This window comes from Cervus canadensis, chromosome 4 (genome assembly GCF_019320065.1).
Source record: "Cervus canadensis isolate Bull #8, Minnesota chromosome 4, ASM1932006v1, whole genome shotgun sequence".
NCBI classification, from domain to species: Eukaryota; Metazoa; Chordata; class Mammalia; order Artiodactyla; family Cervidae; genus Cervus; species Cervus canadensis.
This window is the reverse complement of record NC_057389.1, coordinates 51,694,424-51,712,426: the sequence shown is the minus strand read 5'-3', so window position 1 is coordinate 51,712,426 and position 18,003 is coordinate 51,694,424. Positions and strand designations below refer to the sequence as shown.

The 18,003-nt window shown below is 41.3% G+C and overlaps 1 protein-coding gene across 3 annotated transcripts in view; it reads left to right on the top strand.

Annotated features, from left to right (window-relative positions):
• Positions 1-18,003, top strand: part of SH3RF2 (SH3 domain containing ring finger 2) — a 144,365-nt gene that overhangs the window by 55,833 nt on the left and 70,529 nt on the right. For all 3 annotated transcript variants that reach the window (XM_043465109.1, XM_043465108.1, XM_043465110.1), the window contains 2 exons: positions 5,778-6,047; positions 9,768-9,863. In XM_043465109.1, coding sequence (XP_043321044.1) covers positions 5,778-6,047; positions 9,768-9,863 — 366 coding nt within the window. The remainder of the gene's footprint in view (positions 1-5,777; positions 6,048-9,767; positions 9,864-18,003) is intronic.

Here is an 18,003-nt window from a genome sequence, read left to right as displayed (position 1 = left end):
TTGGGCTCCTTTTCTCTTACCCTGTTACCAATCCACCTGCCTCCTTCTTTATTTTCCAATTGGAAATAAGCTCAGAGCTCGTTGGCAGATAGACCTGCTGCTGTTTTTGAATTCTGCCATTTGGTTATTTCCCTGTTTTGCAGTTTTACTGTCTATAGGGTTGTAATATGTATTAATCAAGACATTTCCAGTTTCAGGGGTCAGAAAACAATTCCAGGCAATTTCAATAATAAACAATACATTGAGAATATTATCTCATTTAACTGTGTATCCTTGAGTCGTAGCTGGATGTAGGCATTCAAATTTTATTGCCAAGGTTCTATCCATCAATACCTATTATAGTTACCTGTTTATCTCATGATATCACTAGTTCTTCTGCCTTCTGCACCTTCATTCAAGAAGGTGTGTCTGGTGTCTGGGAAGTATCATCACTGGTAGTCCAAGGCTCACCACCTCCAGGCTCATGATCCAAAAGAAACACTCTCTTCTTGGGTGTCTATATATCACACATCAAAGAAGATTCTAACTGACCCTATTTGGAGCACATGCCTGCCCTGTACCAGCATTATACCAGGAGGATTTGGGCACTCTGTTACTGAGCCAAAGTTGGGTCCACTCACCCACACGGTAAAACCAATCTACTGACATCAGTTGTGGTGAGGAAAGTGCAGCATTAATTGCAGAACACCAAGCAGGGAGAATGGGTGGCTAATGCTCAAAAGACCCAACTCCCCATAGGATTTCGGGGAAGGGATTTTAAAGGCAAGATGAAGGAGAGGGTTGCAGGATGCCTGATCAGCTCATGGATATTTTTCTGATTGGTTGGTGGAGAGGTAACTGGGTGGTATTTGGTGAGTTAACATCATCAACCTTTTGGTTTTGACTAGTCTGAGTTCTATGTGTATGTGGTCATCACTTTTTTCACCTGATGGGGATTTTAGTATCTATAAAACAACTCAAGGACATGGCTCAGAATATTATCTATCATGCTTGATGAGAAACGAAAGGTCCTTGACTTTGTGTTATGGCTAAACGGTTTATTGTGTCTTACTTGGCTGTTCTTGTTTCTGCATTTTCTCATCTTAAATTTGTTTTCTGAAACTCAGGGAAGCCTTAGGAGGCTAAAACTTTTTTCATATAAACAAAAAGCAGAGGACATGGCACTGAATAGGGGTTAGTCCTGTCCCCAGAAAGGCCCCCACAGGGCCTTACTCAGTTTATTAGTGGCCAGCCTGGGCCACGTACCCATGTGTATGTGGTGTGACCAGAGTGAATGACATGCCTCTGAGAAGATGGAGACCAAACCGCTGGATCCTCAGAGAAGGGGCGCCTGCCATTTTACTAGTAACACACATAAATACTGCAACATAATTTTACCACGAATGTCTCTGCATGCCCCTGTTTCCTTATTTCAGTGTCCTATGCTTTATCTTCCCTCAAAGAATGGCCCTCCAGGCTTTCAGACCCTACTGAGGTGACAGATCAATAGACTGGCACATTGACTTATTAAGCCTTTTGAATCTCAGAAAAGGAAAGCTTGTTAGCCACACACTCAGCCTTCCATTGGATTATCTGGCTTTTTGAAAAGCACCAGGAAAAACATTTGGTTATGACCTGACTCTGAAACCTCCACACTCACTTTATCCTCATCGCCCCTCCCACCTGCCCCTGTCAATACAGAAAATAGCGTGGTAAAAGCTGTTTCCAGCCATACACCAGGTGATGGCTGATGTGGAACTTGGAGTCATTTTCCCTTGAGAGAACCTTTGAGGACCAGATAGAATCTGGTCCAGCTGAGTCTCTCCAGCTGCTTAACTTTTACATGAGGGCTCTGGAGTTCAATAATTCATGCTAATGTGACCAGCAGCAAGCAAATCACATTCAAACTCTGCTCAGATTTTGATTATAAAACAACACCCCAAATGAATTTTATGATGGATAACATACTAGGTGATTTCAGGAGGATGAAACAAAAGTCAGGGCTTTGAGGTCAAATGAATGGAAGTCAGTCTCAGGGCCACTGGTCATTGGCTGTGTGACTTTGCCTAAACATTGAACATCTCAGAACTTCTGTTTCATCATTGATAAAATTAAGATAAAACTATTTCACAGGTTTTGAGATCATATGAATGAGACACTACATGGAAAATGCAATTATTGTTGTTGCTTAGTCACTAAGTCATGTCTGACTCTATTGCAACCCCATGTATGGTAAGTATCCTGCCAGGCTCCTCTGTCCATGGGATTTTCTAGGCAAGAATGCTAGAGTGGGTTGCCATTTCCTTCTCCAGGGGATCTTCCCGACCCAGGGATCAAACCCACATCTCTTATGTCTCCTACACTGCAGGTGGACTCTTTACCACTGATCCACCTGGGAAGCCCACAGTAGGGCAATAAGACAAATTTCTATGGCTTGCCAGAACCACAATAAATGTTCATTTCCTTCCCCTCTTCAGATTCTCTCTCTTTCTTCTTCCCCATCCCTACCCCCACCTCCACCACCTTTACAACACAGAAGCCAATGTTTCCTGTAAGTATGAATGTAGAACTGAGAATAAAAGGGGAGAATGAAGAGAAAAGGTGATGAAAAATATTTTCATGTTAAAAGTAGAATTTACAATCTGCTTCCACAATCCTTTATCCCTACTGAGGGGATATGGAGATAAGATGAAGATGGTCAGACAATTAGTACTATCTCAGGGTTTCAAAGTTTATGTCTCTTCAAAGAGATTTAAGCAGTTTGTGCAGTTTTAGTTTAATATACTTGCTCAGTGGTCATTAAAATATATAAGCCACGTGTATGGGAATGTCTTCCAGAAAAGAAAGGAAAAAAGCAACTTGCCCATTTACAACACCTACATTGAATCTCCATTGCTCCTATTTTAGTTAGAATAAAATGTAACTCAGACCAGAGGCATCAAACTTGGATGGGTGGGAAAGTGTCATAAAAATGCAGCTAAACAGTTCATGAACTTAGGCAAATTTTTAACCTCTTTGATCCCCAGTTTTCTAATCACAGGTGGTAAGAATTAAATAAAAGATATTGTGGAGTGCTTAGCACAGTATCTGGTACATAGGAAGAAACAATAAATATTAGTTATTGATATCATCCTTATTATGCAAAGTCAAAGGGCTTAAATTCTTTTTTTTCCTAATTTTTCATTCCTCCTTCCTTTGCTTTCCTTTCCTTTTACGAATCAAAAATGACAGTGTATTAGGCAAGATGGAAGTTCATTTAGCTTTCAGATAAAAATTGGGAAGTAAAGTAATCCAGGACTTGCCTAGCAGCTCTACAATGCAGACTACTTCCCCCCCTTTTTAGGTGAGACTTTCATCCTCATTGTTCAAGATGGCAGCTAGAGCTCCAGCAATCATGTCCACATTCCCCATAACAAAATGGAGCAAAGGAAAAGAAAGTCAGTCCCTCTCAGTAAGGACATTTCCTAAAATGTTCTTATATCCTTTTGGCCAGATGTAGCTGCCAGTTGAGTTCAGTTCAGTCGCTCAGTCATGTCCAACTCTTTGCGACCCCATGGACTACAGCGTGCCAGGTTTCCATGTCCGTCACGATCTCCCGGAGCTTGCTCAAACTCATGTCCATTGAGTCGGTGATGCCATCCAACCACCTCATCCTCTGTCGTCCGCTTCTCCTCCCGCCTTCAATCCTTCCCAGCATCAGGGTCTTTTCCACTGAGTCAGTTCTTCGAATCAAGTGGCCAAAGTACTGGAGTTTCAGCTTCAGCAGAGCTGGTAAATGTGACCTGTGTGTGCCAGATGCTGACGTACCCAGAAAAATGTGATTTATATTACAACATAAAACTGAGAGAAGGCATAGAGACTGACAACCGTTACTCCCTGATATAGCTCACCCTGGGAGTCTAACAGATTTAGATCATTCCCCAGAAATCCTCTGCTGTCATTCTGTTTCCTCCTGCTTACTTCTCATGTAAGGGAACAGCTTCTCCAAAAGGTAGTTCCATGGTTTGTTAATCCTACTTAGCTTGGCTTAGTTTCTTCTTAAATTCCTCCCATGCCTTTCACTTCTCATCCCCCAGCTTCATTCATTTTCTTTTTACCATCCAATATTAATAGACAACACAATTACTCCCTTGTAGAAAAGTTAGAAAACTCATCAAAGCACTTAGGGGAACTTTATTTTAAATATTCAAAAATCTCACCATTTAGAAATAACCACTTTTCAACTGTTAGTGTACAGCCATCTAACATTTTCCCCAGGTAAATATATATATGTATAAATATATATACATATGTATAAATATATATACATATATATATATTTATAAAGAAAGCCTAGTGTACGTAACTGTTTTTAATCTCTTCTGTTATACTTAACAATATGTGTAACTCTCAATGTTGTTAATTATAAATCAACATCATCAACTTTAATGATTGCAGAGTTTTCCATTGTATGGGTGTATCATAATTTATTCAACTGATTCTGTTTATACACAACACTGGGTTAAACCTCCTAATACATACATCTTGGCTCATTTGTCCACCAGATGAGCTGTGTTCCTGTGGTTGTCTAACTCCCCAGGGACCAGCAGAAAAGCACTGGTCTGCCATCCCATTAGCAATATGGTGCTGTTCAGGTCTTATCTCGATCCCTAAGCTGTTTGCAGTTCATTTTTAAATGAACATTGAAGACTCAGAAGGTCCTTGAAGAACTGAATTAATGTCTCCTTACCTCCCCCTCATAAATAGCAAGACTGTCCCCAGCCGAGGGGCTACTCCACCCAATGACTAAGGAAAACACAATATAATTGCAGGTGACACTGAAGGGCTTTCTATAAAACCCAAGTTACTAGAACTTCCCATTTGTCAAACTGACTTCAAGCAAGACCAGAGTGAGACCATTTCTCTGTGGAGAAACCAGTTTCAATTAGGGGAAAAAATGCATTTGACTGAAATAATTATTTAGACTGACAACTGATTTGACAAATAACAGTTCTTTAGCTGATTTTTTTTAAGTGATGATTGATTTCTGACTGTTAATTTGTCTTAGTTGTGCTTGCTAAAGATCCAAACACACATGGGGTTTTCAGTTTCTAGACAAGGCTAAAGACAAATCATGGTGTATCACTCTCACATAGCACTTTCTATTTTCAGGGAGTTTTCACCTCAGTTTTCTTCCCATTAACACTGAGGAGTAGATAGAACTGATATCAGTAGCCCTACATTACAGATGATCATTCTAAGAGGTGTCATCTATTGAGCACATTCTATGCAAAATATGAAACAATACACAAATGCATCATTAATATTCTTTAGTCCTCACAGCAACTCTAATAAGGTAGATATTGTTATCACTTCATCTTATAAGTGAACATGGTTTAAGAAAGATGAAATAACTTGACTGTAGTCACACAGGAGCAAAGAGGTGAAGCCAGAATTCAAAATCAGTATTCCTAGCAAGAGTCACGGTCTTACTCAAGTTCCCATAGTTGCAGTCAAGTCCAAAGTCCTGCTCCCTGCATAGTGATTAAGAACAGGGTCTCTAAAATCAGATTGTCTGAGTTCAAGCCCCCTATTGCCACTTCCCAGCTGTGCCACCTTAAGTGAATTATTACACCCTCTGTGCCTCAGTCTCTCCACCTAAGAAACGGGGGTAATACTGTCTGTCTCAAAGGTCAAACAAGGAAATCCACCTCTGGCACTTAGTGCATGGAAGGTACTCTGTAATTAGTACCTAATGTGACCCCTTGGTCCCTCCAGCCTCTAAGCCATACATATTTTCTTGATCTGTGTCACTGCAGGTGCCTCGAGCAAAGGCCTTATGCAACTACCGAGGGCAGAATCCCGGTGACCTGAGGTTTAATAAGGGAGATGTCATCCTCCTCCGAAGACAGCTGGATGAGAACTGGTACCAGGGGGAAATTAATGGAGTCAGTGGAGTCTTCCCAGCCAGCTCCGTGGAGGTCATCAAGCAGCTGCCCCAGCCACCCCCACTCTGCCGGGCCCTCTACAACTTCGACCTTCGCGACAAGGACAGGAGTGAGAACCAGGACTGCCTGACCTTCCTCAAGGTGAGATTCTGGGCAGCCACCAATGTGATCACCAGTGATCACATAAAGGCTGTGGCAGAACTTAAGTTGTTTGTTTAATATTTGTTGATTTTTTAAAATTACATTTTATACAGGCTTCCCTGCTAGCTCAGTGGTAAAGAATCCACCTGCCAATGCAGGAGATGCAGGTTTCATCCCTGGCTTAGGAAGATCTCCTGAAGGAGGAAATGGCAACCCACTCCAGAATTCTTGCCTGGAGAATTCCATGGACAGAGGAACCTGGTGGACTACAGTCCATGGGGTCTCAAAGAGTCGGACATGACTTAGTGACCAAACACCAATGAACAACGTGTGCCAATATATGTTATGTGTATGTATAGTTCAAACTATATGGAGGTGAAGTCACCAGAGAAATCTAACAGGAGTTTGATGGCAGTCCTCAAACATTTGTATTGCAATTATGAAACTAAGTATCCATACACTCATTCATTCATTCTGCAGTCACTTTTGACCACCTGTTCTTTTCAGACACTGGGGAGATAGCATGAACAAGTCACAGCATCTGCGCTTGGGCAGAGTAGTGGGAGAAACAGATAGTCAGACAGAAAATTGTAAACATAGTTTAATAGCATGCTGTATAGAACTACAGATCTTACCTCTTCATTGAGTGTCTGTAAGGATATTCTTGCTGACCAAATTCACTACTGCTTGTTTACAACACTATTTTGTCTGTAGATATTGCATTCAAAACACTCTAAACAGCAACTACTGAAGCCTGCCTGCCTAGAGCCTGTGCTCCTCAGCATCAGAAGCCACCGCAATGAGAAGCCTGCACACCACAACAAAGAATGACCCTCACTCTGCAACTAGAGAAGCTCCGTGTGTAGCGACAAAGACCCATCGCAACCATAGATAAATAAGTAAATTTTTAAAAACCACTCCAAACACACACAATAGCATAATTATATCTTTACACACAAATAACCTTTTACAAGATACATTTTCCAAAGACATCAGTTACCTACGATTTTTTTTAACCTCTCTTTTTTATTGGCTGATTCTTCACCATTTGTAAGTAGCAAGTCTGCTAAAGTCTAGATGATAGCCATCCCTGTATATTTGGGGTGAGGGGGTGGATCCAGGAAACAATGAATCCTGAGGATGCAGAGTCCATGGATTCAGAGGGTCAACTGTACTCTAAGTCTCGAATTTGAGCAACCTCTGGGAGGTAGTGGAGGACAGGGAAGCCTGGTGTGCTGCAGTCCATGGAGATGCAAAGAGTTATCGACGTAGCGACTGAGCAACAACAAAATTCAGTATTTATTCTTCCCTAAACATTTAATTTTTCTCATAGAAGCCAAAGTTGGGGTAATTTTTATTCTTTGCAACTTAAGTCAAATACAGGTGCAAGTAGCACTGCTACAGTAAGTTCAGAGAAAGTCTTTTGTTTTGTAAAACATTTTTCTTCCATCACTCCCTGAAATGAGATTTGCTTCAGATTCCCTCAGACCAGATAACTTCACTGTCCTCCATATTATGAAATACTGATCTTTGTTATTGTCTTCACACCTCAGAGTGAGTCCCCTAAAGAATACCATTCTGTAGCCAACCTGCACATTTTATGCTTTGGCTACAGCCAGAGGACAGCAGTTCAATTCCACACGCATTTATTGAGTATTTACTTTGTGCCTGGCATTAGGCACTGAGCTCTGGGGATACAGCCAGAGGAAGACATAGGCAGGGAGCATATCTGCTTTTGTGTCCCCTCTCTGGGAACTTGCAAACCGGGACACTTACCCAAGAACTTGCTCATTCATTGAATTCATCCATGTACCAGGCTGTCTATGCAGATACAGTGAAGAGTCATTGTCCATATCTTCATGGAGCCAGCAATCTAGTGGAAGGAGCAGACACATAAATGGGAAATTATGACAAAGGCCTCAGAAGAGAGGATTTGCTCCCTCCTAGAAGATTATCAGGGCTTCCCCATTGGCTCATCGTTAAAGAATCTGTCTGCCAATTCAGGAGACACTGGTTCGATCCTTGGGTTGGGAAGATCCCTTGGAGGAGGAAATGGTAGCCCACTCCAGTATTCTTGCCCGGAAAATCCAATGAACAGAGAGCCTGTCGGGCTACAGTTCATAGAGTCACAAAGAGTCTGACATGACTGAGCACAGCAGAAGGCTATCATAGACTGAGACGTCACTAGGAAATCTCATGGTCTTCCTAAATTCAGCATGTCTAAAAAAAACTCAAGGTCTTTTCTCCCAAAGCTACTCTTTTCCCGGTATTTTCTGTCTCAGTAAATTTTCCAATTTATTCACACATGCATTCATTCATTCACCCATGCATGCATTCAAGAAATACTAATTGTTTAAAAATTGTGAATCACTGTGTTGTACACCTAAAACATATTGTACATCAACTATACCTCAATAAAAAAAAAAATAATAATAAAAACTGATTGGTTGACTGCTAAAAGGAAGCCACTGTATAAGGTCCTGGGGACAAAAATGATCAAAATAGATCCAGGCCCTATAGACATAGAGTTTATGGTCTGATGGGATAGACAGACATTATAGCAATCATAACATAAACATGTGTAATTGCAGATTATAATAAGGACGAAGAAATCTAAGAAATGGTATAGTGCCATAATGAATTTAGATTTGGATTCATCTACATTACTAAGGGACATAGATCAGAGAAATCAGTGGATGAATATTCAGATTTAGATGGATGAATATTCAGACTTAGATCGATGAACAGGTGTGGACATGGAAAGATGTTCCTGACGTGATGTTAAGGGAAAAAAACAATGTATCCTATATGACTTCATTTGAATGAATACAAAAGAAGCCAAATGAATATATATGCTAGAGTCAGAGTGGAGGTAACCTCTTGCTAGGTGTCAGAGAAAAGCACAAGAGCCATCTAGGTGCTGGAAATATTCATATCTCTTGCTCTAGATGGGGGCTTTGTAGATATATTCAATTTTAAAACTTCATCAAGCTTTACTTCTAAAATATTTATGCTTTATTGTATGCCTGTATACATGTTTTAGAAAAAGTTTTTAAAATTTTAGTTTCTAATTTTTATATTAAATATAAAATATATTATAATTTTATATATTTATTTATATATTTTTTATCTTCATATAAAAGAAACTGGAAGAAAAACATGTTAACCAAGAGGTTAACACTGATTGTATCTATATTGTGATAGAATTCTTTGTTTTGCCTATTTACGTTTCCAAACGTTTCTACAAATCTCCATATAACCTTTGATAATAAAAACTTGAATAAAAAGCCATTTTATGTTTGATACATTAAAAATTGAACGGGTTCTGAAAAGTGTTCAAAATCAGAGTACAATACATTCTTCATTTTGCTAAGCCAAAAGTCTGTCTCCCTACGTCTTCCATGTTGATTTCTCATCAGATTAATTTAAATGAAAGGCCTGATTCTGCTGGTGATGGAACATTAGAGACATTTCCAAGTTTTCTTAATGGATTTCCTTGATGCTCCAGATTATTTCTACTCCTCTTTTGGTCTTAGTGACCCAAATACTGCCCTTTATGGAGAAAAGAGTATTTTAGAAGAGAGATTTTGTAAATAGGTTGTGAAAGAGTTACTTACTTGCACCTTACACCATCTGAGACTCCAAGCTGATCTCCATGGAAAGCTTTCCCTCCCAGAAAACTGAGAGTAAAAGTTAACCAGGAGACTTTCTGTCTTTCAGGATGATATCATCACTGTGATCAGCCGAGTGGATGAGAACTGGGCAGAAGGCAAGTTGGGAGATAAAGTCGGTATCTTCCCAATCTTGTTTGTAGAGGTATGTGACTATCAAATCTATATCTGATGTGAGGTTAGAATTATACACAGGCTACAGTGATGCCTGAGAGCAATTTCTATTTGATATGAGGCTTATTTCAGAACTAACTAAAGTCTTGAAAGAAAAGATGCTAGTCCATAATACCCATTTCTGAACTTCTCTGGTGGTCCAGTGGTTAAGACTCCATGATTCCAATGCAGGGGGCACAGGTTTGATCCCTGGTCCAGGAACTAGTGTCCCACATGCCATGCTGTGAGGCCAAAAAAAATTTTTTTATTACAAAATACCCATTTCTGGCAAGAGTGTGGGAAAATAGGCCTTTTCATTCTGCTGATGGGAATACAAATCACCATCACCTCTCATCTCCAGACTTAAACTCTATCAAGGATGTTGAAAATGTACATCTCCTGTGAGTCATGAATTCCACACCTGAGAGTTGATTATATGGAAATAATAAAACAAATGTGCAAAGAAGTATGTACAAAATGCACAGAAATGTTTACCATAGCATTGTGTATAGTGGTGAAAAGTCAGAAATAATCTAACTACACAGTAATAAGGACTTAGGGGTTTTTTTAATTATGGTGATGGAAAAATACAAGCCCATTAAAAATAAAATGTTAAAAGATAATACTCAATATCAGGGAGTATCTGGTATTATGGAAAGATGTTTGTGATTTATTGTTCAGTTCAGTTAGTTCAGGAGTTCAGTCATGTCCAACTCTTTGCAGCCCGATGGACTGCAACATACCAGGCTTCACCACCATCTCCCATCACCAACTCCCAGAGCTTGCTCAAACTCATATCCATTGACTTGGTGATGCCATCCAACCTTCTCATCTTCTGTCATCCCCTTCTCCTCCTGCCTTCAATCTTTCCCAGTATCAGGGACTTTTCCAAGGAGTCAGTTCTTTGCAGCAGGTGGACAAAGTATTAGAGCTTCAGCTTCAGCATCAGCCCTTCCAATGAATATTCAGAACTGATTTCCTTCAGGATGAATTGATTGGATCTCCTTGTAGTCCAAGGGACTCTCAAGAGTCTTCTCCAACACCGCAGTTTAAAAGCTTCAATTCTTCGGTGCTCAGATTTCTTTACATCCAATTCTCACATTCATACATGACTACTGGAAAAAACCATAGGTTTGATTAGATAGACCTTTGTTGGCAAGGTAATGTCTCTGCTTTTTAATATGCTGTCTAGGTTGGTCATAGCTTTTCTTCCAAGGAGCAAGCATGTTTTAATTTCATGGCTGCAGTCACCATCTGCAGTGATTTTGGAGCCCAAGAAAATAAAGTCTGTCATTATTTCCATTGTTTCTCCATCTATTTGCCATGAAGTGATGGGACCGGATGCCATGATCTTAATTTTTTGAATGTTGAGTTTTAAGCCAACTTTTCAGTCTCCTCTTTCACTTTCCTCAAGAGGCTCTTTAGTTCTTTGCTTTCTGCCATAAGGGTGGTGTCATCTGCATATCTGAGGTTATTGATATTTCCCCCAGAAGTCTTGATTCCAGCTTGTGCTTCATCCAGTCCAGCATTTCACATGATGTACTCTGAATATAAGTTAAATAAGCAAGGTAACATTATACAGCCTTGATGTACTCCTTTCCCAATTTGGAACCAGTCCATTGTTCCATGTATGGTTCTAACTGTTGCCTCTTGACCTGTGTACAGATTTCTCAGGAGGCAGGTAAAGTGGTCTGGTATTCTCATCTCTTTAAGAATTTTCCAGTTTGTTCTGATCCATGCAGTCAAAGGCTTTGGCATAGTTAGTGAAGCAGAAGTAGATGCTTTTCTGGAATTCTCTTGCTTTTTCGATGATCCAACAGATGTTGGCAATTTGATCTCTGGTTCCTCTGCCTTTTCTAAATCCAGCTTGAACATCTGGAAGTTCTCAGTTCACGTACTGTTGCAGCCTGGCATGGAGAATTTTGAGCATTACTTTGCTAGCATGAGATGAGTACAATTGTGTGGTAGACTGAACTTTCTTTGGCATTGCCTTTCTTTGGGATTGGAATGAAAACTGACCTTTTCCAGTTCTGTGGCCACTGCTGAGTTTTCCAAATTTGCTGGCATATTGAGTGCAACACTTTCACAGCACCATCTTTTAGGATTTGAAATAGCTCAGCTGGAATTCCATCACCTCCACTAGCTTTGTTTGTAGTGATGCTTCCTAAGGCCCACTTGACTTCACGCTCCAGGATGTCTGGCTCTAGGTGAGTGATCACACCATCGTGATTATCTGGGTCATGAAGATCTTTTTTGTACAGTTCTTCTGTGTACTCTTGCCACCTCTTCTTAATCTCTTCTGCTTCTGTAGGTCCATACTATTTCTGTCCTTTATTGTGCCCATCTTTGCATGAAATGTTCCCTTGGTATCTCTAATTTTCTTGAAGAGATCTCTAGTCTTTCCCATTCTACTGTTTTCCTCTATTTCTTTGCACTGATCACTTAGGATTGTTAGCTAAAATAAATTTTAATGCTTGTAGAGTTTCAGATTTAGAAAATGAAGTTCTAGAGTTTTGTTTCTCAACAATGTGACTGTGACTATAATTAACGTTAACAAATTGTACACTTAAAGATGATGATTATGGTAAATTTGCTATGTATTTTTTCACCACAATTTTTAAAAAACAAAGTAACTGCATGAAACTAGCTTTATAAATGTGTGTGTGTGTGTGTGTATGTATGTGTGTGTGCGTGTTCATAAATGGATAAAGGACTGGAAGAATATGTACCAAGATATTAACAGTGGTGATCACCAGATGGTACGATTCTAAATGATTTCCATTTTCTTCTCCCACCCTGTATTTTGTAAATCTTCAGAAATTAGCACATATTACTTCTATTTTTTTTAATCTACTTTAAAAGAAAGAAAGAACACCTGTTAGGTTGTCTCCCTGTTTCTCCAGATAATATATCATCTATAGCCTCTAACCTCTCTAGCTGTCAGCCTCACCCCAGCTTGAAGCAGGTTATTACAAATTTGAAAGAGAGGTTTCATTGTTTAACTACATTTGTTGAGCGCTTATCAAGCACAAAGCTTTAAAAGCGAGCAATGCTGAGCTATAAAAGAAGTTAAAGGTGTATTCTTGGCCCTCTAGGAGGGTGGGGTGAAATGAAACAGAGGCAGAGTTGCAGAGAAGGGACCAGTATTTCCATCTGAAGAGCCAGAGCAGGCTGTGAAGTGCGTGGAGCGCCCAGAACACTGCCCAGGTGTTGAGGTTCCCTCTGTCCCACCCCTGACTCAGTCTGTATGGAAGGAAGGAAAGATGGAAGGGAGGGAAGAGGGAGGGTCCAGAGAGGCTGGGCCTCCTACTCTCACCACCAAGCGATAGTGCTTTTTCTCTTGTTGAAGCCCCATCCAGGTATACCCACTGAGTTCTCTACTTGTTCAATGTCACTCATTTTATGAGGCTCAACTAGAAACCTATTTTTCCATAAAATTCCAGTAACTAGTTGGAACATTCAGCCGTCTCTTTCTTCTCTGAACACCTGATGAATATGTGCATTGTACTTCACAGGCTAGCCCAACACAGAGCAGATACTTTGTTTAAAAATTAAAAAAAAAAAATAGCTTCACAAGCAAATGAATGAAAAAATATCTGGGAAGTGTTCCAACTGACTGGGAAAAAAACCTCAGAGAACCATCCTTTCAACATGACCTCATCCCTCATCCTAAATATATATTCAATCGTTCAACTAATTTTTCACTGAATGCCTGCTATGTCAGGTCTTGTGCTAAGTTCTAGTGATACAAGTCAGATATGGATCCCTAATTTCAAGGACTGTAAGGGAGACATTAATAAGTAATTATAAGTGTGATGAATGATGCAAAAAGTGAAGGAGAGGGAATTATTGGGGGGAGGAGGGTACGATGTGCAACTTACTTGAGCAGGGTGTTAGCAGATGCCTTGTAAACCAAGATCTGACAAGTGATTAGGAGTTGTTTAGGTAAGAATGGAGGGAAGAGAGTTTCAGGGACTGGAGGTAATATGTGCAAATGTCCTGCAGGATAAGGAAGTTTGGTAGCCTCCAAAGAACCAAAAAATACTAGAGCTGGAGCTTAGAGAGTAAGAGAGAGACAGGAAAACAAAGCCAGGGAAACAAATGGGAACCAGACCAGAGGGGACCTTGTAAACCTTCCTGCATTAGTCAGGATGAGCCAGGTTATGCCATGGTAATAAACAGCCCCCATATCTCAGTGGCGTCACAAGAAAAGTTATATCCAATCCACATTACTTGCTCACCACACAGTGGTGAGAGGCCGTGCTCACATAGTCATTGAGGAACCCTGCAGGATGAGGCTGGGCCATCTTAAAGCTATGCCATCGGGAACACATGGACTTCCTAGGTTTCATGGCAGGGGAAGAATAAAGAAGAGGGAGTTGTATACCAGCAAAGGCCTCAGCTCTGTGACATTTGTCACTCCTACTCATAGTTCATTGGCCTGAACGAGTCACATAGTCCCTTCTGTCCTGAAGCCAGCTGAGAAGTATAGAGGATCACATGAAATATTTGCTGAGCATTCCTGCCATAGCATAAGAAGTTTGAACTTGACCCAGAAATCAGTGGACACAACTGAAATATTTAAAATGAGGCAGTGGCTCCTTCAGATTTGGGCTTCTTTTTTTGATTATTATTTTTACTTTTTGGCTGTGCTGGGCCTTCGCTGCTGCACGTGGGCTTTCTCTAGCTGCAGAGAGAGGGGCTCCTCTCTCTTGTTGGGGAGCACAGGACCTAGCCCCACAGGCTTCACTTGTTGCTTCACATGGACTGGGTAGTTGCGGCTCGTGGGTTCTAGAGCACAGGTTCAGTAGCTATAGCACACGGGCTTCATTGTTCCATGGCATGCGGAATCCTCCCAGACCAGGGATCAAACCCATGTGCCCTGCATTGGCAGGTGGATTCTTTACCCACCTGGGAAATCCAGATTGGGGTTTCTTAAAGATTGCTCTGAATGCAGTGGGGAAAATATATGAGCAGGAGGGATTAAAAAAAAAAAGGCAGAAAGATCAACTGAGCTACTCCATCACTCAGTTAGAAAATGACTGTGGCTTTGACTAGTAGACTGGAAACAAGTGGACAGATTCCAGGACCTTTGAGTAGGTAGATCCACAGGAGTGGGGGACAGGGGCGAGGAAGTGGTCAAGGATAACATCCCACTTTTGGCTTTGTGGGCCTAGGTCAGTGGTAGGGCCATCTGCTGGATGAAGCAACACTTGGTGAAGAGGACATTTGGGAGATGGTGGTTATGTCCCCAAGGACAGAGATCAGCTACAAGTAAACCCTGTGCTGAGTTTAGTTTCTCAGTCGGGTCCGACTCTTTGCAACCCCATGGACTGTAGCCCACCAGGCTCCTCTGTTCATGGGATTCTCTAGGCAAGAATACTGGAGTGGGTGGCCTTTCCCTTCTCCAGAGGATCTTCTCAACCCAGGGATCAAACCCAGGTCTCCCGCACTGCAGGCTGATTCTTTACCATCTGAGCCACCAGGGAAGCCCAAGAATACTGGAGTGGCTAGCCTATCCCTTCTTCAGAGGAACTTCCCCACCCAGGAATTGAACTGGGGTCTCCTGCATTGCAGGTGAATTCCTTACCAGTTGAGCTACCAGGGAAGCCCCTCAACTAATCCCTAGCTGGATGCATAGTAGGTGCTTAAATTTTTGTAGATTAGAGCTTACATAGTCCCTTGTATTATTTCAAGAAGCTTCTTCATCGGTATGGGAAAACAAGGCATCACTGATTTTATTACCCATTTCTGATACCCTTCCTTCCCAAAACTTCTACACTTAATGATTATTCATTTGGATACTCTCCCCACCACTCCACCTCTAAAATTAGTGATTACAAGAACCCTCACGATCATCATCAAACTAGCCATCGCTTCATTTGTTCTTCTAATTGCTAGGAGGGGGAAAGATAATCAAGTGGTTGCTCTAATCTGGGAACCTGGTTTTCAAAAATTACTTGAAATCCAAATTGAGCTTTTTAAAGCAGCACTTAAATGTTGACTCCAGTCATTTCATTAAGACCAGCACTTGCTGAGAACTCTTTAAATAAGTTTTGAACCACCAAGGCCATGCAGAACAACTGGAAGGAAGGAGAGCTTCCTTCTGGGAGCAGCAAAGTGGGGCGTTTTTGGCATCAACAGAATTTTTCTTGTTAATGTATCATTTGACTTATTGAATTGCACCTGGATAAAAGGTGATAAAACAAATGCCAAGCTTATGCCAGTTCTTGTCAGGACTCCTCCTGTGGGGCCTGCCTGGGTCATGTGAACCTCGCTCAGCCCAATGAACCTCAAGGATATTGTTTCAAATGAGTGAGTGCAAATTGAAGAGCTCTGCAGTCCTTTCCCGACTGAGCTATTAATCACACTGGCAGAGGACAGGGAAGACCTACAGTCACATGGGGCTCTTTGTCTGTGTTGCTGATGGAAAACACTCACAGTGTTGCTCACCTAGGGACAGAAAAATTAGGTAGAACCAGAAAAAATATATATTTATTTCATTGTGGCTGTGAATGACCAGAAAGAACTTTACTCATTCAGCTCAGAGGGTGTATTATCCTCTTCCCGGGGGAACAGTAGCGGGAGGTGTGCTCTGGGGGGACGTGAGGCATGGTCCAGGCTTCCACTAGAATTGCCCTAAGTAACTTCAGTGATTTCCCAATTGATCACCCTCCTTCCAGCCTGACACTTCTGAATAGCAGCCAGAATGAGCTTTTGATGTATTTATTTTTATTTACATACAGTAAAATTTGCTCTTTTAAGGGACAACTTAACCATCGTCTCCTAAGCATCATGATTGCTCCCCATCAGCAAATGTTACTTGATCCAGCAAATGGCTCTACTGCTGACCTAGGCACACAAATCAGAAAGTGGGACATGATGAATGACCACGTCCTCTTCCCCACCCCATGCTTCTGTCAAACTCCCAGTCCTGTGGATCTACCTCCTGAAAGGTCCTGGAATCTGTCCACTTGTCTCCAATCTACTAGTCAAAGCCACAGTCATTTTCTAACTAAGCAATGGAGTAGCCTCTTAATAGGTCTTTCTGCTTTTCTGATAAATGCATACAGTATAACCACACCACCATCAAGATGTAAAATAGTTCCTATACCTCCCCCAAAATACAAAAGCAGACTGCCCCTTTGAAGTCAGCTCCTTCCCTGACTCCTGCTCCCAAACACCCCACTGATCTGTGTTCTGCCCCTGCAGTTTTCCTTTTCCCGAAGGTCATAGAAATGGAATAGAATAGAATGTATCCTTCAGAGTCTGGCTCCCTTCACTTAGCATAGCACCTCTGAGGTTCATCCGTGTTGTTGGATGTATATGAAGCTCATCCATTTTTATTGTCAAGTCACATTCCACGGTAGGGAAGTGCCAGAGTCGGTTACTCACTCACCAGTTGAAAGACATTGCGGTTGTTTCCAGTTATTTGGCAGCTAACACTAAAGCAGCTATAAACACTTGCATGCCAGTTTTTGAGTGAGCCTAAGCTTTCATTTCTCTTGGGTAATTACCTAGGAGTGGGACTGCTGGGTCAGATGCTAAGTAAGAAACTGCCAAACCGTAGCATGAGCTTTTAAATAAAGGCATAAATCAGATCATGTCACCCTTCTACCCCAATCCTGCCAAATGCTTCCTGTTACACTTAGAATAAACTTGAAGCCTCCCAGCCTGGTGTGATCCAACTCCTGCCCGTCTCCGTGGTCTCCTCTTTGCCACCTGCTCCTCACTCGCCCTAGACCATTCTCCTTTCTGATTCTTTCACGTCTTTTTCTCAAACAGTCTGAGCTTGCCCCCTCTTGGGGATTTTTCCACTAGCTTACCCTGCTACCTGGCATATTTTTATCCCCATCTTCACATGGCTGGTTCCTTCTTGGCATCTATGTCTTAGCTTGAATGTCACCTTCTCAGCAGGTCTTCCTTGACACCTCACCAAACCCCCCAAATCTGAAGTAGCCTCCACCCCCTGTCACTCTCTGACACATCAGAGCATTTATTACTGCCTGAACTTTATTTATTTATTCATTTGGTTGTCCTGGGTCTTAGTGGTGACAAATGGATCTTTAGTTTTGGCAGGCTAACTCTTAATTGCTGCTTATAGGATCTATGAATAGATCCTATAATATTAC